Source organism: Chrysemys picta, chromosome 19 (assembly GCF_011386835.1).
Source record: "Chrysemys picta bellii isolate R12L10 chromosome 19, ASM1138683v2, whole genome shotgun sequence".
Classification (NCBI taxonomy): Eukaryota; Metazoa; Chordata; order Testudines; family Emydidae; genus Chrysemys; species Chrysemys picta.
Genome location: NC_088809.1, coordinates 22,458,332 through 22,485,388, shown reverse-complemented (window position 1 = coordinate 22,485,388; position 27,057 = coordinate 22,458,332). Strand labels below are relative to the sequence as shown.

The following is a 27,057-nucleotide window of genomic DNA, read 5'->3' as shown; positions in this document are numbered from 1 at the left end:
TTTTTATTTGCTATGAGCCACGGGCAGGGGCCAGGCGTGGGACCTGTTACCGTTTCCTCCCTCTGTTCCTGCGCTGGGGCTTTACTAGGGTAGAATACATTTTAAAAACAGTTTTGTTTCCTTTCTAGCTTGTCAAAGTGCCCAAAGGCCTGGGGGCAGAGGCATCACATTTATGAGTGGTTGGTTGATCTCTTTCTGCCTGTCCCTGCCTGTTTCCTCTGTGCATGTCTGCATCACTGTTTCTCAAAGGCTGTGGCTTCCAACCAAAGAGCAGCTTAGTCAATAATACTTTGAGATTGTAGGAGCGGGGGACATGGGTGGGTGTGTGTGTGCAGAGGCACCGCTGCCTGCTCAGGGCACTGGGATGGCACTGGTGCCCCCAGAAGGGGCCTAGAGCAGCTCATGTCCTCTGGTGGCTGGGATCCTGTTGGAGGGCATAGGGAATGGCAGGCTTGGCTGAGAATCTGTACAGCCACCCCACAAGGCTGAGCATCACTATCTGTGTCTAAGGGCAAGGGGGGATGCTGGGGACTGGCTGAGGTACCCACAGTGCTCCACTCCTACTGCCCTGGCTGAGATACCCACAATGCTCTATTCCTACTGCCCTGGTGATGTACCCACAATGCTCTACTCCTACTGCCCTGGCCTGGTACCCACAATGATACTGCTCTGGCCGAGATACCCACAATGCTCTACTCCTATTGCCCTGGTCAATGTACCCACAATGCTCTACTCCTAATGCCCTGGCTGAGATACCCACAATGTTCTATTCCTACTGCCCTGGCTGAGATACCCACAATGCTCTACTCCTACTGCCCTGGCCCGGTATCCACAATGATACTGCTCTGGCCGAGATACCCACAATGCTCTACTCCTATTGCCCTGGTCAATGTACCCACAATGCTCTACTCCTATTGCTCTGGCCGAGATACCCACAATGCTCTACTCCTATTGCCCTGGTCAATGTACCCACAATGCTCTACTCCTATTGCCCTGGTCAATGTACCCACAATGCTCTACTCCTATTGCTCTGGCCGAGATACCCACAATGCTCTACTCCTATTGCCCTGGTCAATGTACCCACAATGCTCTACTCCTATTGCTCTGGCCAAGCTACCCACAATGCTCTACTCCTATTGCTCTGGCCAAGCTACCCACAATGCTCTACTCATGATGGCCTGACTGAGGTACCCACAGCGCTCTACTCCTATTGGTACAGCTATACGCTGGCTGTACATGGGGGACACGCCCAGCAGCCAATGAGATGGCCTTCTTTGACTGAGGGGCCCTGATTTAGGTAAGCGGGGCAAGAAAAACAAGGGGGTGGGGGGGTTGATTGGCAGAAGGTGGGTCTAGGGGGCAGGATCTGGCGGTAAGCAGCAGGGGCCGGGGCCAATGAGTGAAGAGTAGGCGGGGTAAGAGGACGGTCTGTAAAGCTGGGGGCGGGTCGAAGGTGCAAAGGGCCAATGAGCGAGGAGGAGGCGGGAGAAAGAGGCGGGTCTTGGGGGGGGCAGTTCTCTTTGGAGTAGCAGCTGCCTAGACCTGTGAGAATGGAGTAGGCTCGGTAAGGGGCGGGACCGTGAGGCTCCGGACGGGTCCCACTGGGAGTTCAGTTCGAGTAGCATTCGCACTGGCCAATGAGAGGCGGCAGGGCAGCGGGGCGGGAGGCGGCCCCCGGGGGGCGTGGCTGCCGTGTGAGCGGCAGGGGCGGGGGCCAATGCCGCGGGCGTGGGTCCCGCTAGCGGCGGGTAGCGGCTGCGGGGCGCGCGGCTGGCGGGCGGGCCGGGGCGAGCCGGGATGGACCGGGTGAGCAGCTCCATGAAGCAGGTGCCCAACCCGCTGCCCAAGGTGCTGAGCCGGCGCGGGGGTGGCGGCGGCGGCGGCGGCCTGGAGGCGGAGCGCGAGGGCTTCGAGCGCAGCCAGGTACCGTGGGTGGGACCGGGAAGGGCGGGGCGCCGGGGCGGGGAGGGGGGATGAGTGAGTGGGGCTGGTGGAGGGGAGGGGCGTTGGGGGGGGGGACAAGGGGAGATGGTGTTGAGCAGTGGGGGGTTGGAGGGGGCATTGGGGGGATGAGGAGTAGGGGTATTGTGAGGAGTGGGGGCATTGGGTTGGGGGATGCTGGGGGGGGCTGAGGAGGGGGGGCATTGGGGGGATGCTGGGGGATGAGGAGTGGGGGCATTGAGGAGTTGGGGGGATGCTGCAGGGGGATTAGGAGTGGGGGTTGGGGGGGGATGAGGAGTAGGGGTATTGGGGGGCTGGGGGATGAGGAGTAGGGGTATTGTGAGGAGTGGGGGCATTGGGTTGGGGGATGCTGGGGGGGGGCTGAGGAGTGGGGGCTGGGGGGGCTGAGGAGTGGGGGCATTGGGGGGATGCTGGGGACTTTGGGGGGATGCTGGGGGATGAGTAGTGGGGGCATTGAGGAGTTGGGGGGATGCTGCAGGGGGATTAGGAGTGGGGGTTGAGGGGGATGAGGAGTAGGGCATTGGGGGGCTGGTGGGGGCATTGCGGGGGAAGCTCTGGGCCATGCAATACCGAGATACCCAGTTCCCTGAGAGCCAAGGGGTTGAGATACCAGTGGGCAGAGAAGGCAAGACACAGACATGACCAGTCTGGGAATCCAGCCCCAAAGGCTGTCCCCTCCCCAGTCTGTCTGTCCATCCATCTAGGTGCCTTCTCTACCTGCAGTCGCTGCTGCTAACCAGCTGCTGTTATTCATATGCCCTGAGATGGCACCATGCCTTTGCCCGGAAGAGCCTGCTCTAAATTAGACCTGCAATAAACAGTCAGATGAAGCAAAGGGAGGGGCAGGGGAAGAAGCAGTGAGGCCCAGATATATAAAAGTATTGTTCCGTCACACAGAGAGCGAATCATCTACCTTCTGGTATTTTTAAGCATGCATTGAGATGGGGCAGAAGCTGAAAGTCGGAAACTAGCTCAGATGTGAGAGGCACAAGTTTGGGAGAAGAGATGATTTTTGACAGACGGACACAAGAGCAGCAACTGGAGTCCACAGTTGTTGCAGTGTGTCAGAGCAATGAGAGAAAGAAGGCAGCCTCCTGGCCCCTTCATTGGGAGAGTTTTGCTCAAATTAGGGGAGTCGAGTGAAGGAAGCTAAGATTAGCCCTTGGTCTATCCTACATAGGACTAGCTCAGGCAGATCTTATTGGTCAAAGATTTCAAGTTTCCAGGAGTTTTATCTACAGTTGGATGTTTCAAAAATTGTAGCTGAACAGATGCTACAGTGGTGGGTAAAATAATGGCGGCCAGGGTGAAAATATGTGTCTATAGGTCTTGTAAAGATGAGTGTAATGTCCTTTAAAAGGAGAGATTTCCATCTTGCAATTAACTCCAAATGCATATGCCTCACTGGTAATGCACACCAAGGTGCCCTCTCACATTTCACCTGTATCATTACATTGGTTTCCAGAGCAATTCCAGATAGGCATTAAATGTCCCTTAACCTTCAAGGCTCCTAGCTTTCATACAATGGCCTGTTTAATGGAATCAGTGATGTTTTTGATTCTGAATCTTCCCCGTTGCTTTGAAGCACTTATTTCAGTAGCTGTCCCACTATGCAGCAGGATGTATTATATGCCTTTTGCTTTGAAATGTCTTATACCTTGAGATTTGTGCAATTCACTAATATTGTAAAAGAAAACTCCACTCTAGTTATCCTTGTAGGGGGCATTTTTTTTTTGTACAACATGCACTTTGTTTTGGATAGACTAGAGGGTCTTGTGTTGGCTTAAATAGCATTGCACCCCCATATAGGCAATGCCAATATGCTAGCAGATTGTTATAATCTGAGTAGCTCTGTAATTGTGTATGTTAATATACATAAGGAACAATGTTCCAACGCAAATTACAACGTCCCTGCCTTTCAGCCTAAAGTCATGAGCAACCAGCACAGAGTGGCATGTGGTCTTTGTAGCTGTAATGCTTCTTGGAACAGGCAGGTTTTTCAGAAGGTTTTCTGGAGGAGCAGAGGAAGGAGACCTGGATGCTAATTGGGAGGCTGCTTTAGGCATAAGTGGGTCGGGGTGGCATGCAAGAAGGCTCAGACTCGGAAGCAGCGGAAAGTAACAGAGGGATCGGTTGGGAGATGCTTGGCCAGCCCAAAGGGATTATGTAGCAGGAGAGCAGAGCAGAGTCGGGGGAGAGTGCTGCAACTGATGTAAAGTAGGACCTTTGGGGAAGCTTCCTTATTGCTCTGCTCTTCGTGGAGTCATTTGCACCAGTGCAAACCGCTACCATTTTGATCTAGTAGCATTTTATACCCTCTTGCACTCACTGGTGTAAATGACTGCACAAGGGGCAGGGCGACAAAGAATCTGGCCCTCTGTGGGGAATAAGAGGTAAAGCCAAGGCAGAGATTTGAGGAAGGAATGGAGGTAGCGCCGGCAGGGGATTGGGATTGCTGGTCAGAGCAGTAGAAGAGGAGGGGATCTGGCCAACAGTATTATTTGTATCATTGTTGTGCCTAAGAGCACCAGTCGTGAACCAGGGCCCCAGTGTGCTAGGTGCTGTACAAACACAGACCAAAAAGCTCTCTGCCCCTGAGAGCTAAATATAGGACAAGACACAAGATGGATAGACAGAGCGAGGGGGGAGTGCAAGGAAATAATGGACACTATTGATCAGTGTGGTAGGCTGTGGTTTCAGCACACAAGCAGCCTAACAGTTGTCAAAAACTGCCTGTGAAAGGATGGGGTAGAGGGTGAGAGCACAGAAAAGGCAGTAGTGGTTGCTGAGGTGGAAGACAACCAGAGTCTGGGTTAATGTCCTGCTGGTAGAGACGTAGAGTAAGGCTCAGTGTTGGGTTTATGAGGTTTTGAGTAAGGACTCCTGTTCTATTGGAAGCTACGTAGAAAAAATACTTAAAGCCCTAAATTTGGAGCCGGGACTAGCTTTGCAATCTAACAGGTCCTAAAGGGGACTGAATGCAATCATCGCTCAAGACCAGTGTCTCCAGTGTGATCCAGAGCCTATAGAAAACCGTGAAGCCTATTTATTTCAGATTTGAAAGCCTTTACTCCAACTAAAGTTCTGTGTTTCACTAAATGGCCTCACTCTGCCCAGACTAATGGGGTCCTTACATCAAATATGTAGTATAAATATTCCCTTGAGAGCCTCCTCTTCCCCACAGAGAGTGAACATGACTAGACGGGTAATGGCGCTAATACTTGTATGTTAGTGCAGATAGCAAAGCATCAGAAGATGGTAATTCATGCCATCAACAACAAAAGTCTGTGCCAAACTTGTAGGGTGACCAGATGTCCCGATTTTATAGGGACAGTCCCGATTTTGGGGTCTTTTTCTTATATAGGTTCCTATTACCCCCCACCCCCGTCCTGATTTTTCACACTTGCTGTCTGGTCACCCTACAAACTTGGAACATCTGTATCACCTGAGTTTCATTTTCTTGAGGATATTATAAGTTCTAAATGGGAGGACACAATTTGTGAACATCAGGGTCTCAAGCACAAACTAGCAAGGTCCAGAAAGCTGGTTATAGGACCAAATTATTCAGCATTTCTTTCTAAGCAAGTACTTATCAGCACCCAGCAAGATGCTGTCTCTTTTCCTGTTCTTACTTGATCTTTCCAAATCTTTTGGTAGCTGGAAATCTCAGGGCACTGTGATGGAGACTCTTTAACTCCATCACAGGATGCATGATCCCATTCCAGTTTATGGTGAAGTCTCTGAAATATGCCAAGGTGACTGAAGGTTAATCATGATTTTTCTAAGCACTGGTTATTCAACACTTTTCTGATTTGTGCTTCCAGATTTTGCATAGAACCTGATATGCATTTATTTGAAATAGTGATTTTTTTTTAATACAAAAGTTTCATCTGATTCCCAAGACCTTTATAAAATCAAGGTTTACCTGTATTTCTGTATCCCCAGCCCACTCCCAGTGTACCTCAGTATCTGCCTGGTCTTCTGGCAGCAGAGCATTTATGAAGAGGAATGTCCCATGCCAGAGGAGTATCCCAAGCGGAAAAGCCATGTCCAAATGGTTATTCTGTCCTGTTGAATGACTGACATCTGTTTCTTGTCATGCCTCGTCCTATGTGGTGTGAGATCAGTATTGGGGTACTCTGTGAATATGATGAGAATGTTTCATTAGATGCTACTCAAGGATCCTGAATTTAATAGTTTTTCCTCTGACAAAGCTAATTTGTTGCTTTTGGGCCAGATGGGAATGAACCTTGTAGTGGCAGAAGTGCTGTCTCCGTTTCCCTGGCCTTGGTAGGTGAGTTCCTCAGGTTGCTTTGTGACGCAAACATAAAGATAGAGCCAAGTAACTTTATTTTTATACTGTTTCAGTGCGTGTTTGCCAACTCTTGATGGACTTCCTGCTGGATGAAAGAACCTCTCCTAGAACAGCTGAGTTAGACTGCCTGCTGTTGCTTTTTACATACCGTAATGGCTCTGCGTTTCTTCAGCCAGCAGCACAGATGGTTTTTAATGGAAAAGCTGAGCAGTAGAGACATTGAGATCCTATAGATCCTGCTGTCTTACAGATAGTAGTTTATAATTGCATGTGGATGTGAGGGCTTTTAAAACAACTGCCCAGCTTAACGTCTGTATTTCACTTGTTTGGATCTGCTAGTGCTTGTTACAGCAGCTGAAATGGAACAAATTTTAAGAGCTGAGCAACAACACTGGTTGGGGGAGGGGACCAACAAAAAAAATAATGAATCATGACATATGTTGTTAGAAATGTTGTTACTTGTGTTTCCTGTAGCATTTAATTCAGTCTGACATCTGTATCCTCTGGAAATGATTCTTTTGCTGTCAAGGAGTCTGCTACAGTAGTAACTATTCTGGATAAACCTTTTAAAATGCTTGTCAGGGTTAAAGCTCTAGCGGCAAGGTTTGAAGCTAAAGGTCTGGAATCTCCTCGGTTAGGTTAGACATAGCACTGCAATCTAATCCACTTTGATTTCCCGTCTCCCTTCCATTGCATTTGTCCTCAGGGGATGCAGTTGTGATGCTGGGGACAGAGAAGTGATTCATGCTCTGTACTAACTGCATTTTTGCCTAGCAAACTAGCAGAGACAAGATGTTCAGCTGTTGGATAAGCCAAATATTTAACAAAAAAAAAAAAAAAAAGAGAGTGAGAATGGAAGAAGGATGCATGTGTGGTGGGCAAGATGCACGCAGATGGTGTTACATTCTGAAACATACCATGGAGCAATAAAGGGTCACAGAAAACTCCAGGTGCTTCTCTCAGGATGGTACCAATTACTCTCAAAGGAAAATGGATACAAGGAGATAACATAAGTGAGGAGGGGGAAAATGTGCACTTAGAATAGCAACTTCACTTGACAGAGCAGTTTCAAAACATGGTCTGTGTTTTGCCTACATTTAAATGACCTGTCCTTCAAAGCAGTGGTTTTCTGAAGGATTTGTGTTCTGTTACAGGAGCACTGCATTTCTTCACAGACTGTTTAAACCTCAGCACACCACTCTAATTACAAAAGCCTTGTCTACACTGGTGTTTGCAGTGTTGCTGCAGCTGTGTTAGTCCCAGGATATGAGAGAGACAGGAAAAGTTATTACCTCACCCACCTTGTCTCTTTTGTCCATACAGGTGCATTGAGGCACTTACAATTGGAAAGAGATGCTATGTATCAAAGACACAATGTATTTGCCCCTGGGAGCTGTGCAGGGCGTTGTAGGGTAACAATCCCTGCAATACTTGCTGCAGATATTGTGTATGGACTTGGTGCCCTGTATGTACCCAGTGCATCACTGTTGTCACTTGCACCAGTTCACACACACCAATGAATGTTCCAGTAGTGCGGCTGTCTAGTGTAGACAAGCCTACTGAGGAGAAGCAGGCTCCTAGGCTTGGTCCACACTACAGCCACATTTCCTTCTCTGTATCACAACCATGGGAAACTTTAGGAAAATACAGCTAATGAAGGCAGAGCCTTACTCACATGATTCAGGTTGGCCCTTTTAAACACAAGCACGCTGCAAGCCTCAGGTGAAATAAGGGTAGACACCCACTCCCAGTTGTTCTTTCTGTCTAGCCTTAATACCAGGGTGGTTTATTCAAGTAGGGAAGGAAGCAGTGGGAAAAGATACTACTTGCCCAAGGCAAGCCTTCCTCCAGAAATCTGGAAAAATGGGATTTCAGGCCTTCCCTCAGAATATATAGGAAAGGCGCTGAATAGTAGAGGGAGAGACAGAGTGGATTGGAAGCTGTTTGGGGCAGGGACCTCTTTTTGCATGGTGGCACAGGCTAGCTGCTGTAGTATGTTCTTGGGTAGGGTTATACTTTGGTAGACCAAAGCTAGCTCAGGAATGTCTACAGGTGCTGCAATCACACCTCCTGATTGCAGTGTAGACACAATCTTCAAGTTTTAATTTCCATTTAGAAGACATACTGAAGTGCATTTTCTCTGTCCCTGTCCTGTTTCTCTCTTTACAATGTATTGTTTGACTGCTGTCCCCCTGGGATCCTTGAGAGGACAAGATGTGCCTCTCATAAGGCTATCCCTCACTGAGCAAAATCATGTAAACAAATGTTTATTGCCCTTAGACTGTAAGGTTTTTGTGATGAGGACTTATTGGTTGGCTCAGTTCGCATGTTGTACATCACTGTGTGCACTTATGGCACTACATAAATAATGATATATTGCATCAAATGTCAATCTGGCATCTGGTTTAGGAAAGAGGGAGCAGGCATGCATACAACATTAATTGCTGGGACAGGAGTTTAATGTGTCCATCTTGCAACATAATTCATTTTACAGGGAATGTAAGAGAGAAGATGTCTTTTGGTGTGATCCTTGGAGAACACAGAGTAAGAACATGGTTGGCTGAAACTGGAGTGAGGATGAAGAACTGTTGTTCCTGCAGAGGGAGCCTGCTATGTCACTGTAAGAGCTGATGTGCTCTGAATGTGAATATAAGGGCTGGTCTACACTGGGGGAGGGAGGGGAGGGATCGATCTAAGATACGTCGACTTCAGCTCCGCTATTCTCGTAGCTGAAGTTGCGTATCTTAGATCGACTTACCTCCCGTCCTCACGGTGCGGGATTGACGGCCGCGGCTCCCCCGTCGACTCTGCTTCCGCCTCTCGCTCTGGTGGCGTTTCGGAGTCAACGGGGAGCGCGTTCGGGGATTGATTTATCACGTCTAGACGAGACGTGATAAATCAATCCCCGATAGATCGATTCCTACCCGCCAATCCGGGTAGGTAGTGAAGATGTACCCCAAGTTGCATTGGATAGGGGAACTTTGAGACATAGTGTTTGAGCACCTTCCAGTCATGCATGACTAATATCCGTCACATGTGGTTTGTTCTTTTGCTGAGTGTTTGTGAAAGTGTCCCATTGCCAGTGCTTGATTAAGGCCAAGAAGGGGTGTTCAGTATCTGTGTCCATTTTGGTTTGGGGCTATCTTCTTAGAGTGCCAACAGCCCATGGTTTTTTGTTTGTTTTTGTGGAGGGAGGGAGGGCTGGTACCTTTTTGTTAGTCAATGGACTGAGATCACTAGCTTGCTTCACATAGTCACTCGACAGCCGTTGGATGGTGGTAACATTTGGTGCTACTGATGTGTGCATGGTTCAAGCCGGTGATGGAGAGGTGGAAGCCAAGTATCCCCTTTCCTATCTCTTGAACCATCCAGTCCTTGCTGATTCTTTTTAAGTGAAAATGGCATAGACTGAAGGACTAGAAAGTGTAAGAGCTTTGTTCTGTGTTCTAAGTCTGTTGATCACTTTAAACACCCGGTAACACAACTGTAATGCATAGAAGTAGCATCATTGCTGATTGGCTAGCTCAGGTATCTGGAGAGCTTCACCTGTTCTAAGCTATGAATTCTCCTTTAGAGACCCAGAATTATTCCTCTACCAGGAGCAACTCTGTTTCAGAGTCTGCAGCAGAGAAACCTCTTCCTGTTCTGCAGTTCAGAGGATGTGGGCCTTTGGAGTCCCAGAGGGGGATATGGTCAAACAGTTCACAAGAAGGTGTGAGTATCAGTAGGGGGGAATTAGTTTTCTTGTCAGCTGTTTGAAATGGGCCATCCTGATCACATTGGCCTCATTACCCTGATTTTTCCTCCCTTGGTATTCTACTGTTGAGAATAGCCCACTTCCACCGTAATTGAATTGGCTTGTTAGCACTGACCCCCCCCCCACTTAGTAAGGCAACTCCAATTTTTTCATGTACTGTGTATTTATACCTGCCTACTGTATTTTCCACTCCGTGCATCTGATGAAGTGGGTTTTAGCCCATGAAAGCTTCTGCCCAAATAAATTTGTTAGTCTCTAAGGTGCCACAAGGACTCCTCATTGTTTTTGCTGATACAGACTAACGTGGCTACCACTCTGAAACATGCCACTCCTGAATGTTCCCCTTTGCTAGTGAATGTCCAGTTTCAGAGATCCATCTTCTTCCACCGCTTGCTGACTGAGATAGGGGAGAAAGGCAGAAATGTCTCTAAAGTGTAGTGGGGTTGGCACCGTGTACAAAACTCAAATAGAAATACCGTCTTCATTCCAAAAGGCCACATTATGCCATCCTTACTCACAATGAGTAGTACATGTTTGCCCATGGATTTCAGTGGAACTAGTGGGTAATAAATGGGAGTGGGGGGGGGGGGGAGAATGTACTCCATCACCGTTAATGTTAACGTGTGCATCTCCCTGATGTGTCCTCCCAGTCCAGCTTTGGCACCCTGCAGTTAATGGGCTGCATTAAGAGAACACTTGACCCCAAAAAGCTGATTTGGAATCTCCCAATTTCAAGGTACGCATGAACGTGAAAACTATCTAGGCAAAAAGTTTTGAAAGTAGTTTCAGGTACCATGCCTGCCCCTGAGTCCTTCTGCCAACATCTCCAGTTTTTCAGTCAAATTTCCCTATATTTAAAAAAAAAAATTCCTCTGGTGGTGTGCAAAAGACCCTCACAAACAGCATAAACAGACTGACTCCGCTGGAGAAAGTGGGAACCTGACTAGACGCAAAGTGATAACAAATGCACTAAGTAAACTGAATAAAAAGAGAATCTTTGTGATTTTGTTTTAAGTATTAATAATCGAAGGTGTTACTTATAACCACCAAAGGTAAAATCTTATGAAATGGAAGTGTGATTTCTTTTTTTAAGTGGGTGGTCTAACTTTAATTTCTTTAGTAAAAAACTTGAAAGCAGCTCCCTGCAAAGCACGATGGCTGGGCTGGAGAGTGCTGTCCTTGGTTGCCTTTGCAGCCAAAAACAATAATATTTAATAAAATACTGTATGGGGGAGATTACTGTTTCCCCTGCCCCTTTTCTTTCTCGTCTCATGTGCATAATGGGCCAAATTGTCTTCCCACTTGGCCCCTGAGCAGCCCTGTTAATTGGAGTGGACTTGCGTGGAAGAGGTACATTGGCACAAAATGGGCCCAGTCACAGGCATGATGGGAAATACTGGTTTACTGCTAGCAGAACATTTTAAAAACCTGTTCTTTTCTCAGTGGTTCAGATGCTGTAGCCATCCATCAGTTTTGCTAAGAACATCAACTCTTACACAGGAAATGAGGCTCCTTTTAAAGTGCCAGAGTGTTACTATATATAGCCTTTGCGAGCAGATATTTAAAGAATTGTGTTGACACTTGCAGAGAACAGGGGAAAAAATAGCTCTTGTCTGTGGAAAGTGACAAATTAAGCCAGATGAACCCATCCTAAGGGAGTAGGTGATACAGTGGATTAGTTCACTAGACTTTCACCTTTGGAAAAATGAGCTCTTACGGTCTGGAGGCTGAATGCCCTCAATTTCCAGTGACTTAAATAGAAATTGAGGGTGCTTAGGACTGGAATTGTAGTTGGCTTCCGTAACTAATGAACATGAGTCATCTGGTCTGTTTTGAGTCCCTGTTAGAGATTTATTTATATCCCAATGGTTTCACTAACGTGAATGAAAATATTTTAATTCTTAACAATTTACTGTAACATGTGGCTTCTTCCCCTTTTCCTGTGCTTTTGGGTGCTTATATATATGCATAACTCACAATGAATTTTTTACATACTGATGCACTCTGGAAACTAACACGTGCTGTGAAAATCACGGGTCTGATCCTGCTCCCCCTGAAGTCAAGGGAATTTTGCCACTGACCTCAGTGGGAGCAGGACTGGGTCCTGTATTTTCAGGCTGTTGTTTGATTAGTGCTGCTATAGTAGGGCCTGTGATGTGTCTGTATTTGAGTGAATTTCAAGCCATCTGGTAACAGGCAGAGGTCCTCTCACAGTGAATACAGGGGTCTGCAAAATGACAGTGACCGCCTGAGGCCAAGGGAAGTCTGCAGTTGTTGTGAAAAAGCTTTGTCATAGAGTTCGGTAAATGCAGTTTGAAATGAGCCTGAGGTTCTGATAAAGTAGGGATCAATATAAAACGTTCTAATGGTGACCGGTTTAAATTGGATGGATTCTGTATTCAAGTAAAGGATTTTCCGGTGAGTAGTTCACTGGTTTAATGAAAATAGGAATTGCTTCTATTTCTTCTAAATCTTGGTAGCAATAAAACCATTTATAATCCTCAACCTCCTTGTTGTCCATTTTTAGTGACAGTTCAGCCTTGCAAACTAGACTAAATTATTTTTCTCAAGGTCTCTCTGAAGCGGAAGATGCCATTTGCTCTTCAGTATTTCAGCCGGGTTTGCCAAGGCTGCCGGGATTTATTGCCAGGCACAGAATGGAAAGCAATGTTCAGTGGTAAAAGGAGGAGAGTGTTAAAAGATGCACATTGATTCTAGTGAGTGCATCAGCCACAGAGGATGTGATGTGCCTGGTCACTGGGAGCACAGGATGAGAGGGAACTACAGGTAGTTTTTATATAGGAAATAAACAGTTTCCCTTGTTGTCCTGACCAATCTGTATTAACGATGCTTGTCACAAACTCTGCATGACTGCTGTCAATTGTATCTGCCTATGGAGTGTCCCTTCCCCCACCACACCTGGACTCGTGCAGGAATGAGATTGTGCCCCACAGCTAAGTTGCCTGCTGATCTGAGCATTTTAGCATCTCATTGGAACCAGAGCAAGAGCAATGTCAGATAAAAACAACCCTTACCGGATGGGGAGTGTGCTAGAATTCAGGGTAGCTTATTTTGACGGCTGTGGAACTGGAAACAGCCATCTGTATGTTCTCTCCAATGCAGACAGTTGAAAAGATCCTGCAGAATATGCTGTGAGGTACTTTCACGGCGATAGCTAAAGCAAACACATGAAACGCATTTGGGACATGTAGTCCTTAACCTTTGACTTTTCAGATAGTCCCTGGGCAGTTCCAGGGGACACAGGAAATCAAAGGAATGGGAATTGGATGAAACTGGATACATACCTGGCTAGGAAATCCAACAAGGAGTAATGAATGGTTCAGTGATGGGTGGAGTCCCTGAAGGTCTGCATGCAATACTAGATATTTTCAGGACTTGAGGAGAGAATGAAGAATACACCAATCAGATTCACAGATAATGCAAAACAAGGAGGACTCACAAATATGTTGGAGGATAGTATCAAAATACTTGACAGCAGGATAACAGAGGGGAGGATATGGGTGTTCTAGTGAATGTTGCCACAGAACCAGCAAATGCCCTATTGCTGTGTGATATTAACAGGCACCTCACAGACAGAGCAACTTAGGGTGACCAGATGTCCCGATTTTATAAGGACAGTCCCGATTTTTGGATCTTTTTCTTATATAGGCTCCTATTACCCCCCACCTCCTGTCCCGATTTTTCACACTTGCTGTCTGGTCACCCTAGAGCAACTAGACAACTGTTCTGCTCAGTCCTGGCTAGGCTTCACTTGGGCCCCACATTCTTTTTAAAAAGACATAAACAAAATGGCAAAAGTTCAGAATCCGAGGGGCAGCCGTGTTAGTCTGTATCTGCAAAAACAATGAGTCCGGTGGCACCTTAAAGACTAACAGATTTATTTGGGCGTAAGCTTTCAGTGGTAAAAAACCCACTTCAGATGCAAAAGTTCAGAGGAGAGCAATAAATTGTTTGTGAAAGAAGACTTGAGGAAAGGGCAAGGGAAGGGGAGCACAGGCTGGAGGAGATGACGGAGGTCTCTCTGCAATATAGAAAGGGGACGGGGATTAGTTCTTATTAGTCTGCTAGGACAGAACTGGAGCTAATGGGCTTAAGCTACACGGGGGAAAACTTAGGTTGAATATTGAGAAAATCTTTAACTCTTAACAGTTCAGGGAATGGAACAAGTTTTTAAGAGGCTCTGGAGACACCATGACTGGAAAAATTCAGGGTGGAAAATACACCCCCATCTATGAGGGATGGCTTTGTAAGAATGAGCCAATCCCAGCAGGAGAGGATGTCTAGGTAATGTACTCTAAGGGAATCTAATATTTGTATATACTCTTTCTGGGTTCAAGTATATCTCCAGGGCTCCATGTCAACACTCCTCTGTGAGAATTGGACCAGGCTCCTGCTGGAACCACTCACTGCAGCTCTAAGTGCTTGCCAGAGCAGGTGACTCTAGCCTAGGAGATCTAGGTTGGTAGTTGGTTATATTTAATGGCATTGTTTGACCCTTGGAGCTCCTCTCGTGTGGGTTGAACCTTCCAGGGTTTGTTCTGCTAAGTGTTAAGTTACATATTTGCACTGGTTACTCTGAGTTTCCAACTGCAGGGGTTGGACCTATCACTGTATTTGGGACTCTAGGGGAGACAGTGTGGGCCCCTCAGGTATTGGGACCAGCAGTCCCAGTGAGATGAAACATTGTCGGAGAAGGGTATTGTGTTTCCAGTTCCTGTAGCTGTAGGTCTCTTTGTGTGTCTGAGAGGGAGTTCCTAGTGTGTAATCATGGGTTTGCTTGCATGTTGCCCAGCCAAGTCGAAACACTAATAGAGGGCACCATTTTAGCCATTATTCAATTGCCTGGCAGTGTTAGCCCAGTAGGTGCAATGGAGGGTGTGAGGGTGCCATTGGGCACTGTAACCAAAGCAGCACTGCTCATGAAGCTGTAGTGCAGGTAGTATTCGTTTCCTTTATAATCCTCTTTTTTTTTTTAACATGCCTTAAGGCTGTAAATTGACTTAAGGAACAATGTGTTTAGATTAGATTTTTCTTTTTTTCCCCCTCGCATTTGTAAATATCTGACTTTAAATATTTCAACGATAAAGAAAAGAAGAAGACCCAAGTTAAAGCTGCTATTCCATCCTTCATAGACTTTAAGGCCAGAAGGGACCATCATGATCATCTAGTCAGACCTCCTGCACGGTGCCTCCCCCACCCACTCCTGTAGTAGGCCCAACCCCTCTGGCTGAGTTTCTGAAGTCCTCAAATCTTGATTTAGACTTCAAGTTACAGAGAATCCACCAACAGTCAGGCTGTTGACCACAACAAATTGTCAGTCTCTTGAAAGTTTTGTTACAGTCTTAGGCCATGTCTACACTACCACTTCTGTCAATTTAACTGATATTGCTGGGGGGAGGGTGGTGGTGGAAAAAAAACACCCTCCTGAGCGACATAAGTTACACTGTCAGAAGCGCCGGTGTGGACAGCACTATGATGGCAGGAGAGCTTCTCCTGTCGACACAGCTACTGCCGTCCGTGGAGGTGGTTTTATGATGTTGACGGGAGAGCTCTCTCCCACTGACCTAGAGCAGCTACATGAGTACAGTGGTGCAGTTGCATCAGTACAGCCGTGCCACTGTAAACTCGCTAGTGTAGACATGGCCTTAGCTGAAAAACCTGGTTTATTTGTCGTTCCTTGAAGGTAGGGAGCACTGGTTAAAGCTACGCACAATACAATGTAGGTTTTATGCAAATTTATCTTATGCAGTTCTGCCAGTGTAACTCAGTCCTGGCTTCCAGCATCTCCTGCTGTTCCAGTCCAGTCCCTTCTGGACTAGATTCTAATCCAGGAGTTTATACTGACTCGTCACCTTGGTAGGTATCTAAGGCCGTGTCTACACTATGAACTTTTCCTGACACAAGTTATATTGGCATAAAGGTGCCGCAGTTAATGCAGGGAGTCCTCGACTTCACGACGTTTGGCCTACAGTGAACGGCACTTACGTTTCTTAACTGACATCCTGATTCAATTTACGGCAATGGTTTCGACTTTATGATGCTCTGTCCCGCAATGGAGTGAATTGTGGTTCCAAGTTACGACATTTCGACTTACGGTGCAATTTTCAGGAACCAATTGTGTTGTAAGTCCGAGGACTGCCTGTATATCGCTTGGCTCCTTGCATCAGCACTGCGCGTGCTCACTAGGAGTGCTTATGTCATTGCACGGTGCAGTGCAGCATGGGTAGGTAACCCAGTGGGCAATCTGCCACTGCATGATGCTGCAGAAATGAGTCATGCCGGGTGACTGGGAGCCAGGGCTCAACTTCCCAGCATGCAGCAGTCTCCTTTCCATAATGTCATCTATATCCCGTAATTTTTGTGCCTTTTATAAAAATCCCTCAAACGGCGCAGGCCTTGTTGCTGTTCTCCCTCTCTGACTGAAGCATGGAACCTGCACAGCTCTGTGCTATTGTCATGAGTGTTGCAAGCACAGAACCCACCATCCTCTGGTATTTGCAGAGCTACAAGAAGAACTGAGTCAACGAGGAACGTGACAATTTTTTGTTGGCATTCATGGAGCAGCTGCAAATGGTGGAATGCTGCTTTTGGGCCCAAGAAACAAGCACTGACTGGTGGGATTACATCGTAATGCAGGCTTTGGATGATAAGCAGCGGCTGCAGAACTTTCAGATGGGCAAGACTGCATTCCTGGATCTGTGTGCTGAATTCACGTCAGCTCTCCAGCACTGGAATGTCAGAATGAAAGCTGCAGTGACAGTGGAGAAGCAAGTGGCAAACTTGCAATGCTGGACTGCTGCTGGTCAGTGGGAAATCATTTTGGAGTTGGAAAATCCACTGTGAGGGCCGTTGTCATGCAGATGTGCAGGGCCATTAGTTGTCTCCTGCTCTGCAGCACTGGGACTCTCAGCAACGTGCAGGCCTTAGTTGATGGATTTGCTGAAGTGGGATTCACGTACTCCAGTGGAGCAGTAGATGGCATACATATCCCTATTTTGGCACCAGCCCTCCTTCTCATAGGGTATGTCTACACTATGGGAGTACTCCGATTTTACAGAATTCGATTTTTGGCAACCGATTGTATAAAGTCGAGTGCATGCAGCCACACTAAGCACATTAATTCGGCGGTGTGCGTCCATGTACAGAGGCTAGCGTCGACTTCCGGAGCACTGTGGGTGGCTATCCCATAGTTCCCGCAGTCTCCCCCGCCCACTGGAATTCTGGGTTGAGATCCCAATGCCTGATGGAGCAAAAAACATTGTCGCGGGTGGTTCTGGGTACATGTTGTCAGGCCCTCCTCTCCCTCCCTCTCTCCCTCCCTCTCTACCTCCGTGAAAGCAACGGCAGACAACCGTTTCGTGCCATTTTTCCTGGGTTACCTGTGCAGATGCCACACCACGGCAAGCATGGAGCCCGTTCAGCTCAAGGCAGCAGTTATGAGCATTGTAAACACTTCGCGCATTATCGTGCAGTTCATGCTGAACCAAAACCTGAAAAACCAGGCGAGGAGGAGGCTGCGACGGAAGCGCGGCGATGAGAGTGATGAGGACATGGACACAGAATTCTCTCACCGTGGGCCCTGGCACTTTGGAGATCATGCTGTTAATGGGGCAGGTTCATGCTGTGGAACGCCGATTCTGGGCCCAGGAAACAAGCACAGACTGGTGAGACCGCATAGTGTTGCAGGTGTGGGACGATTCCCAGTGGCTGCGAAACTTTCGCATGCGTAAGGGCGCTTTCATGGAACTTCGTGACTTGCTTTCCCCTGCCCTGAAGCGCCAGAATACCAAGATGAGAGCAGCCCTCACAGTTGAGAAGCGAGTGGTGATAGCCCTGTGGAAGCTTGCAATGCCAGACAGCTACCGGTCAGTCGGGAATCAATTTGAAGTGGGCAAATCTACTGTGGGGGCTGCTGTGATGCAAGTAGCCAAAGCAATCACTGAGCTGCTGCTACCAAAGGTAGTGACTCTGGGAAATGTTCAGATCATAGTGGATGGCTTTGCTGCAATGGGATTCCCTAACTGTGGTGGGGCGATAGATGGAACCCATTTCCCTATCTTGGCACCGGAGCACCAGGGCAGCCAGTACATAAATCGCAAGGAGTACTTTTCAATGGTGCTGCAAGCACTGGTGGATCACAAGGGACGTTTCACCAACATCGATGTGGGCTGGTCAGAGAAGGTGCATGACACTCGCATCTTCAAGAACACAGGACTCCATAGAAAGCTATAAGCAGGGATTTTCTTTCCCCACTGGTAGATTGCCATTGGCAGTGTTGAAATGCCAGTTGTGATCCTCCGGGACCCATCCTGCCCCTTGCTCTCTTGTATACCAGCCACCCGGACAGCACCAAGAAGTGATTCAACTACCAGCTTAGCAGGTGCAGAATGACAGTTGAATGTGCTTTTAGTAGATTGACCGGACGCTGGCATTGTTTACTCACAAGATTGGATCTCCGTGCAAAAACATCCGAGTGGTTATAGCTGCCTGCTGTGTCCTGCATAATATCTGTGAAGCACGGGGGGGTGGGAGGGGACATTTCTGCGAGGGCGGAGGTGGAGTGGCTGTCTACTGAGGTTGAAGAACTAGACACAGTTGCTATTAGAAAAGCTCAACGTGGAGCTATACAGCTCAGGGAGGCTTTGTTAAAGTGCTCTTTCAGTGAGTCACCGTAATGTGTCGTGGTGTACTGTGCTCTACCTGACCCTGCTGTTTTGGGGCCCGTTAAGAATTGTGTGGTGCTTGCTGTACATCTATGAATATAACACTAACAATGCACCTATTAATTTTGTGGTGCTTGTTGTACATTTATGATTATTACACTGTGTTTGTCACTGATCCTATGAGTTGTTATTGCACAGTGTGACCCAAGTAAGTGGGTGTTTTCAGTACTGCTAGGCGCTCTGCAGCGTATGTTGGGAACTAATAACAATGGATTGTTTTCCAAAATATAGAATTTTGAGTTATAAAATCAATGCAAAGAAAAGACTGTGCAACTTAAAAGCAAATACATAAAAAAACTTAATAAATTAATGGAACAGAAGTTAACAGAGGGAAGGAACATTCATGTCCATTTTATCTGCACATATACTGACCTGTGAGTGTCATGGTTGCTGTATGTGAAGCTGTGGTTGTCCTAGTGTCCACCAGGGTGGAGTGATAGGAATAGAGATGCAGCCCCTGATGCCATGTGTAATGTTGAGAGGCGGGTAGGGAGATGCCATAATGGAGTTCTCCATGGACTGCAAAGGGAGGCGAGTCTGTGATTGTTGAACCTGTAGATTCACAAGCGTGTGCAGCATCTGTGTTTGCTGCTAGAGAAGCCCCATTATGTCTTGGTAGATCTCCCTCTCCTTTTGCTGCCGGGACTCCTTCTCCTGTCTGCTCTTTTCTTCACCAGGCTGTCTGCAATATTGATCCCCAGGGCTTTGTGCTCACAATCTGATGCAGCACTGGCTTGCAGGATCTCACTGGACATGTCATCCTGAGTCCTCTTCTTTCTCCTACTTATTTGGCTCAGGCGTTCCACGGGTGTGGAGGGGGAACCCCTCAAGGCCACAGTGGCAGCAGCCTCAGATAAAACACACAGAGTAGAGTTGTCAGTAGAGTTACAACAGGAAGCAAAAGTTAAGATTCAGAACTTCCATCCCTTGCTCCCCTAAAGTTTTACACAAGACATGCTGATTGACACTTCTGCTTTGGAATGCTTGTGCACGGCACCACTCACGGCACCAGGCCTGCCAGAGGCTAGGGAAATTACTCAGTTCATGAAACTATGAATCATTCAGGCAGTGGCACTGAATACTGGCACCATTTTCCACAGGCAGTGGTGATTTTAGCTGGTATCTCACTCTTGAGGGAGACAAGGGCACAGAGAGCCTAGCTGCTGCTGCTGTCCTGATCTGGGTGGGCCCGCATGCTGGTAGCCTGTGCACTGCAATGATGTCTACAAAAGTTATCACTGAGCGGCATGGGACAGTGTCCTACCGCAGAGGAAGAAGTAAGGCTGCCATCCCTAGAAGCTGTGGGGAGAGGATTGCAGAGTACCTCCATGAACATTTCATTGAGAATATCAGGAGGATTCAAGGGACATCCCTGTGCGCATAAACAAATTGCCCTGCTTGGCCCCTCCTGCCTAACTGTACAGGGGAATGATAACCAGATAACACTACCTCTCTTGGTTGTCCACTGCCTCGTCTAATAGTAGGAAATGACTGAAAAGTCAATAGCTGTGTCCCATTAAGTTGGGGACTCCATCAGTACATCATTGTAATGGGAAATACACGTACCTGAGGTTCCTTCCTCTGTATCCGGCTCACCCATGTTCCACTGACTGAACTGCGGTGAAGTCTCAAACGGGTTCTGGCTCACGGCATAGATGGATCCACCAGTTGCATGTCCCACCTCTTCCTCATCCTTACTATTCACAGCAGGGGTCAGTGCCTCCGGCTCCTCCGAGTATTCACGTTGGGGGGAGGGGAAGGGAGTGGAGTCTCCGCCAACTATGCATGCAGTTATTTGTAAGAGCAGTAGGTCTGCAGCTTGACGTTGGATTGACTGTTGGCTTCCTGATACGCCTGCCGCAGTTCCTTCTCTTTCATGCAGCACTGCTGCCGATCCCTGTCTTGCCCTGTGCAATGGGCTCATAGATTTCCTCGTTTCTATGGCTGGTCCGTAGCTGTGCCTGCACAGCCTCTAGGCTGGAGTGCACTGACATGTGTAGCCAGCATGGTCAGCTGGACAGATGCACATAACAATGGAGAGCAGCTAGATGTACCTGCCAAGATGGACAATCAGGAAAAGACATTTCAAAAATTCCCAGGCTTTAAAGTGAGGGGGCTTCAGCTCTCTGTGACCTCTGGGCAGTGGAGTTCACAAATGTCACCAGAGCAGTCAGTGTCTGCTGGAGTGTCGTCGACATAGGTAACGCAGTGTCTGTGCCTCTGTGGGAGGTGGAGTTCTACGTCCCTGTAATTGGGTGTCTAGGAGGGTTGGAGACAAATTTAAGTGTAGACACGTGCCCAGCTAGGTCGACGCAAGGCGGCTTATGTCGACCTCACTTGGTAGTGTAGACCAGGCTTGCGTGCCTCATGGTAAGGAACTTCACTTCATAAGTGTTACTTGTTCAAGGATCCCAAAGTGCTTTGGAAACTCTAATTAAGCTTCACGGCTCTCCTGTGTGATAGGAAAATACTTGTTATCATCCCCTTCTTACAGATAGAACAACTGAGGCACAGATCCCTTAAATACACTAGGGACACTTGAAAATTTTCCCACAGTTAACATCAGTTCAGCTCAGTGTTTGTAATGATGAGAGTCCTAGGGCAGACTGCTCTTCGATTACTCCATCCGTCCATCGTTGGTACTTATCTGATACACACCCACCCACCCCGCCCACCCACATTACTGCAGTATCTGAGTGTCTCACTATTTTTAATGCACTTGTCCTCATACCACCTTTCTGAGGTAGGGAACTGCTGTTGTCTGTTTGAAGATGGAGAATGAGGCACAGAGAATCTAAGGGCTAGTCTGCACAGTGGGCACAGTGGGCGGGGGGGTTAAACTGGATTAAGTTGAGTTAATCTGGTTTGAAGATGCTTGCATACACACTATGCAAGTCATATAGCACACTCACTCCACATTTGTCATGCACTCTGAAGTCCTCTTTCAAAGTGACTTTGGTCTGTTGTTCGTGTGCACACAATGCTGTTGCTCACTACTTTGTAGTCTTCCAACTGCTATCCCATGCTGCTTTGTGGGCATCTGTTACTGACCCATCTGTGTACCTGCTATGTGCCCTACACTGCTCTGGTGGCAAGTTGACTGGATGTCCTTTCCCCATTTTAAAAACTGGTGTGGGGCCAGAATTTGTTCTTTTGCTCCCGGATTTGAGCATATCAGCATTGCTGCGACATTACTCCAGAAGCCGTACAGCATCCCTTGAGAAGCTGCTTGGAGATCTCATCACCATCTGGGGAGAAGTGTTGGTGCAGGAAACCAGCCACTAGAGTAAAGATCTTTTTGTGGATATTGCAAAGCAGTTGTCCATGAGGACACAACCGGGACGCCAACAGTACAGGATGAAGAACAAACAGCTCAGTAGAATGTACATTAAAACCAAGATCTGACAGTGGAAATGTGACCTTTCCTTTTTTGAGGAGCTAGACAGGATTTTGCTCAGTGACACAACTACCAACCCCAAGAAGGAGTCCCAATTCCTAGCCAGAATCCCAGGCTGGGACTGAGGGGTCAGATCCTGTCAAGGGAACCTCGTCATGTCAGTTATCTTTAAAATTTCGTATTGTTTTTATTATGCTACACTGCTGTGCTAGCTTCTGTCTGGGTGTCCCACGGCCACAGCCATTTTAAGTGGATGTGATGTAGAAGCTTTCCTGAACCTCCAGCCCCTGCCCTCCTCCCTCTCTGAGCCCAAACAATCTGTTCGCTCCCCAACTCTGTCTTCAAAATGCGGCTGCTCTGTCCAAGCAATTGACCTCTCTCTTATGCTAAAGCCCTGACTATCAACTGTTTTTAAGCCCGTGCTCCAGAGGACACATGCCTATGTATATATTTTTCCTTTCATTTCCTTCATCTGTCCTGCCCAACTAATGTCGGGGTGGCCAGCTTCCAGATGGCAAAGGCGATCTGCTTCTCAATGGGTATGGAGCACCACATGTCGGTACGTTGCCGCTGTAGCTCCAAGGCTGCATGTATGCCTTCACCATCCTGAAATTCTCTCGTCACTGCTGGTCATCACAGGTCTGCAGAATGATCCTTTTCACTTACTGATGCTGGTTTTCCAAACCAGAAACATTGTTGCATGGTGTGAAGCTGCTCCAGGAACAGCTCCTGTAGTAGTAGTTGTTCAGTGTCGGCCTCTTCCTCGTCTTCATTCTGCTTCCTGCTGAAACTCCTGCTGCTGCAACATCATCTGTTCATGCCGCAGTGGGCAAAGTCCAAAACTGAATCACCCGGCTTTGAGAGCTGAAATACAGCCCAACCAGCCTCTGCATAGACATGGTTGTCAACATAGTGGCGCTGCTGGGTCCATGCTGGCGGATAGCAATTTGAAAATGGCATTAGCCTGCTTGATTTCCACTCTTGTATGCAGTGTAATTGTAGCTGTGTTGGTCCCAGCATATTAGAGAGACAAGGTGGGTCAGGTAAGATCTTTTATTGGACCAACTTCTGTTGGTGAGAGAGACAAGCTTTCGAGCTGCACATGCTCTTCTGGTCTGGGAAAGGTCCTCCCAGGGCTTGTCTTCACTACGGGGTAAATTGGCGCTGCTCCAATCAGGGCAGCAGTGCTGATTTAGCAGATCTGGTGAAGACACAATAAGTCAGTGGGAGAATGCTCTCCCATCGACTTCAGTACTCCACCTCAACGAGAGGAGGAAGCTATGTCGACAGGAGAGCATTAAGTCGATGTAAACTATGTCGACTTAAGTTGCGTAACTTACATGGACACAAGGCCCCAGTGTCACAGCTAAAGGCAAGGTGGAACAGATTGTTTAGCATAAGTAGTTAGCACATAACGTAAGGGACCATTCAAGGCAGAGTGGCCTCTGCTGTCATAGGAGAAAAGAAGGGGTTAGTGGGTTACGGATTGTTGTAATAAGCCATAAATTCGGTCTCTCTGTTCAGGCTATGATTTTAAGTGTCTAGCAGAGTTATGAATTTAAGCTTCCAGGCTTGCCTTTTGAAAGTGTTGTGCAGGTTTCTTTTGAGGATGAGGACTGAGAGGTCAGAGCTAGGCCTTTGTGAAGTGTTCACTCCCATGTGTTAGGGTGTTTTTGTCTTTTATCATTTTCCTGTGTGAGTTCATTCAAAAGCGTAGTGATTGGTTTCACCCACATAGATGTTGTTGGGGGCATTTAGTGCACTGGATGAGGTACACCCTATATCGTGATAGGCATGTGTAGGACCCATGGATCTTGAAAGGTGTGTTGTGGGGGGTGTTGATCATTGGAGCAGTGGAGATATGTCTGCAGATTTTTTTCTCTGTTGTTCTGGCAGGGTCTGGTGCCGCTTCGAGTTATGTCCCAGTCTGTGGGGAGCTTGTGTGGGGTGTGTGGGTTACGCTTGCTTGTGATGATGAGCCTGGAGAGGTTGCGGGATTGTTTGAAGGCCATAAATGAGGATTCAGGAAAGATTTCTTTCAGGATGGGGTCCCCATTGAGTATGGGCTGTAGAGGTTTGATGATACCCCATATGGATTCTAGTGTGGGGTAGTAGGTGACAAGTAGGGATATGCAATCAGAGAGGGGTTTTATTTCTGTATTGAAACAGATTCTCTTGGGATATTCGGATGGTCATTCCCCAAGCAAGCTCCCTACAGACCAGGACATACCAACTCGAAGCAACGCCAGACCCTGCCAGAACAACAGTTGCAAAACCTGCAGACATATCTCCACTGCTACAATAATCAACACCCCCACAACACACTTTTCAAGATCCCCGAGTCCTACACATGCCTATCACAATATAGGGTGTACCTCATCCAGTGCACTAAATGCCTCAACAACATCTATGTGGGTGAAACCAGACACTCGCTACGCTTTCGAATGAACTCTCACAGGAAAATGATAAAAGACAAAAACACCCTAACACTTGTGAAAAGTGTTCAACCACAAAGTGATCCTCTGTCAGACCTCTCAGTCCTCATTCTCGAAGGAAACCCGCACAACGCTTTGAAAAGGTGAGCCAGGGAGCTTAAATTCATTACTCTGCTCGACACTAAAAATGATAGACTGAACAGAAACACTGGATTTATGACTTATTACAACAATCTGAAACCCACTAATCCCCTCTTTTTGTCCCATGACCGCAGAGGTGTTAACAGGCCACTCTGCCTTGAATGGTCCTTTACAGTATGTGCTATCTTCTTATGATAAACAATTTGTTCCAGACTTCCATTTAGCTGTGACCTTTCCCAGACCCGAAGAAGAGCTCTGTGTGGCTTGGAAGCTTGTCTCTCACCAACAAAAGTTGGTCCAATAAAAGATATTACCTCACCCACCTTGTGTCTCTGGTTTCCACTATGTATCCCACAATACACAGCGAGAAAAATCCCAGAATGCACACACTCAGCAGCAAAGCAAAGGATCATGGGTTCTTCTTCGAGTGCTTGCTCATATCCATTCCATTAGGTGTGTGCGCGCCGCGTGCACGATCGTCGGAAGATTTTTACCCTAGCAACACCGGCGGGTCGGCTGTGGAGCCCCCTAGAGTGGCGCCTTCATGGCGCTGAATATATACCCCAGCCGACCCGGCGCCCCCTCAGTTCCTTCTTACCGCCCCTGACGGTCGTTGGAACTGTGGAGCGCTGCTTAGCTGTTCTCCACTCTCCCTAGCTTAGTTCGTTATTCGCAGTTATAGTTATAGTTATAGTCCTAGTGTTTATAGTTAAATAGTTCAATAGTTTTAAGAGTTGTCTAGTTGTTATAATAGTTCAGGGGATTAAGGGGGTCGTCTCCCCCTTTCTCCCCCGGCCGCGGGGCCGGGCTCATGCCCAACGCTCCCGGCTTCAAGCTGTGCGCCTCCTGCGCTAAGCCTATGCCCACGAGCGACCCGCACGATTCCTGTCTGAAGTGCCTGGGAGAGTCCCATCAAACAGATAAGTGCAAGATCTGTAAGGCCTTCAGACCAAGGACCAAGAAGGAGCGGGACTTTCGGCTCCGGCAACTCCTGATGGAGGCGGCACTTAGTCCGGACGCTCCATCTACAAGTCAGGCCCCGGCACCTAGCGCCTCGGTGCGCAGTGCCCCGGCGGCACCGGCCATGACGACCACGCGAGTGGCGTCAGATGAGCCTTCCCGGCACCGGACCTCGTCGGCACCGCAAGCACAGCAAGTGCCTCGGCGCCGGTCATTATCCCCAGGGCATAAGAAAGCCCATAAGACGGGGACCTCCGTGCCGAAGACGCTGGCTCCCCCAGTGCCGGGGGTAGAGCCGCGTACGCCGGTGGAGCACCGGAAACAGGTGCCTCCAGCACCGTCGACTCCGGCGCCGAGGCCGTTGAGTCCGGTGCAGACGGCGTCTCCACCGAGGCCGGCGGTGATACAGTGCCTCCCGTCGACGCCAGAGACCTTCGCGGCGGCGAGAGACTTAATAGCTCTCACGGAGCCGGCACCGCCTCAACCACCGGCACCGACGGCACCGTTGCCTCGCCCGGTCCAGTCGAGGGGGAAACCTGCCTTGATGCGCCCTCCATCACAAGGGCTGGAACCTCGGCACCGATCCAGGTCCCGAAGCAGGTCCCCACGCCGCTCGCAGTCCCGGCACCGAATATCACCTCGGCACCGGTCGTACTCGCGGCCAAGATCTTCTTCGCGGCACCGCTCTACGTCTCGGCACCGCTATGATCGTCGGCACCGATCAACGTCGAGACGTAGTTCTCGGCACCGCTACGGTCGCCGCTCGACGTCGAGAGGCCGCTCCCGGTACCGGGCATACTCCAGGTCCTCGTCGAGGTCCAGATCCGACTCCCGGCACCGACGAGGTCATCGGCACCGGTCGCGGTCCCGGCACCGATCGCCGGCACCGCGTGGAGATAGATCATCTCCAGACCGGCACCGTGCGGCACCGCAGCCCACGGGAATCGTCTCGACGCTCTCGGCACCGCCATGGCCATCGAGATCGGGGTCTCGCTCCTCGGAGGACCTCTCGAGATCGGCATACCCCCCTCAGGGGCAAGCCGAGGAACAGGACTTGGGCCATTGGCAGAACATAACAGAGGACCATTCTCATGGCCCATCTCACTGGTCGTTTTGGACCCCGTGGGCGTACCATCGGGCGCAAGGGGCTCCAGTTGCTTCGACCTCTCGCTCCGGTCACTCTGTTAGAAGGGCCCCGGAGTCCACCATCTCTCGGCCTCCGCCAGGGGGCATGGAGGCTTCCGTGTCCGCACCACCTGACGCCCTGGACTCAAGCGCAGGTGATGCTCCGGCCCAGGAGCAGGGAGACCAGGACCCTCCCTTGGATCCTGTTCCACCGGAGGCAT

General features: G+C 48.5%; 1 protein-coding gene across 2 annotated transcripts in view; it reads left to right on the top strand.

Annotated features, from left to right (window-relative positions):
• The first annotated feature begins 1,697 nt into the window (after positions 1–1,697).
• The window catches only part of HIP1 (huntingtin interacting protein 1), a 139,038-nt gene continuing 113,678 nt past the window's right edge, over positions 1,698–27,057 (top strand). The window contains exon 1 of one of the 2 annotated variants that reach the window (XM_005294333.5): positions 1,698–1,923. In XM_005294333.5, the coding sequence (XP_005294390.2) occupies positions 1,798–1,923 (126 nt within the window). In that variant the 5' untranslated portion in view covers positions 1,698–1,797. The remainder of the gene's footprint in view (positions 1,924–27,057) is intronic. The other variant, XM_005294331.5, reaches the window with a different exon arrangement.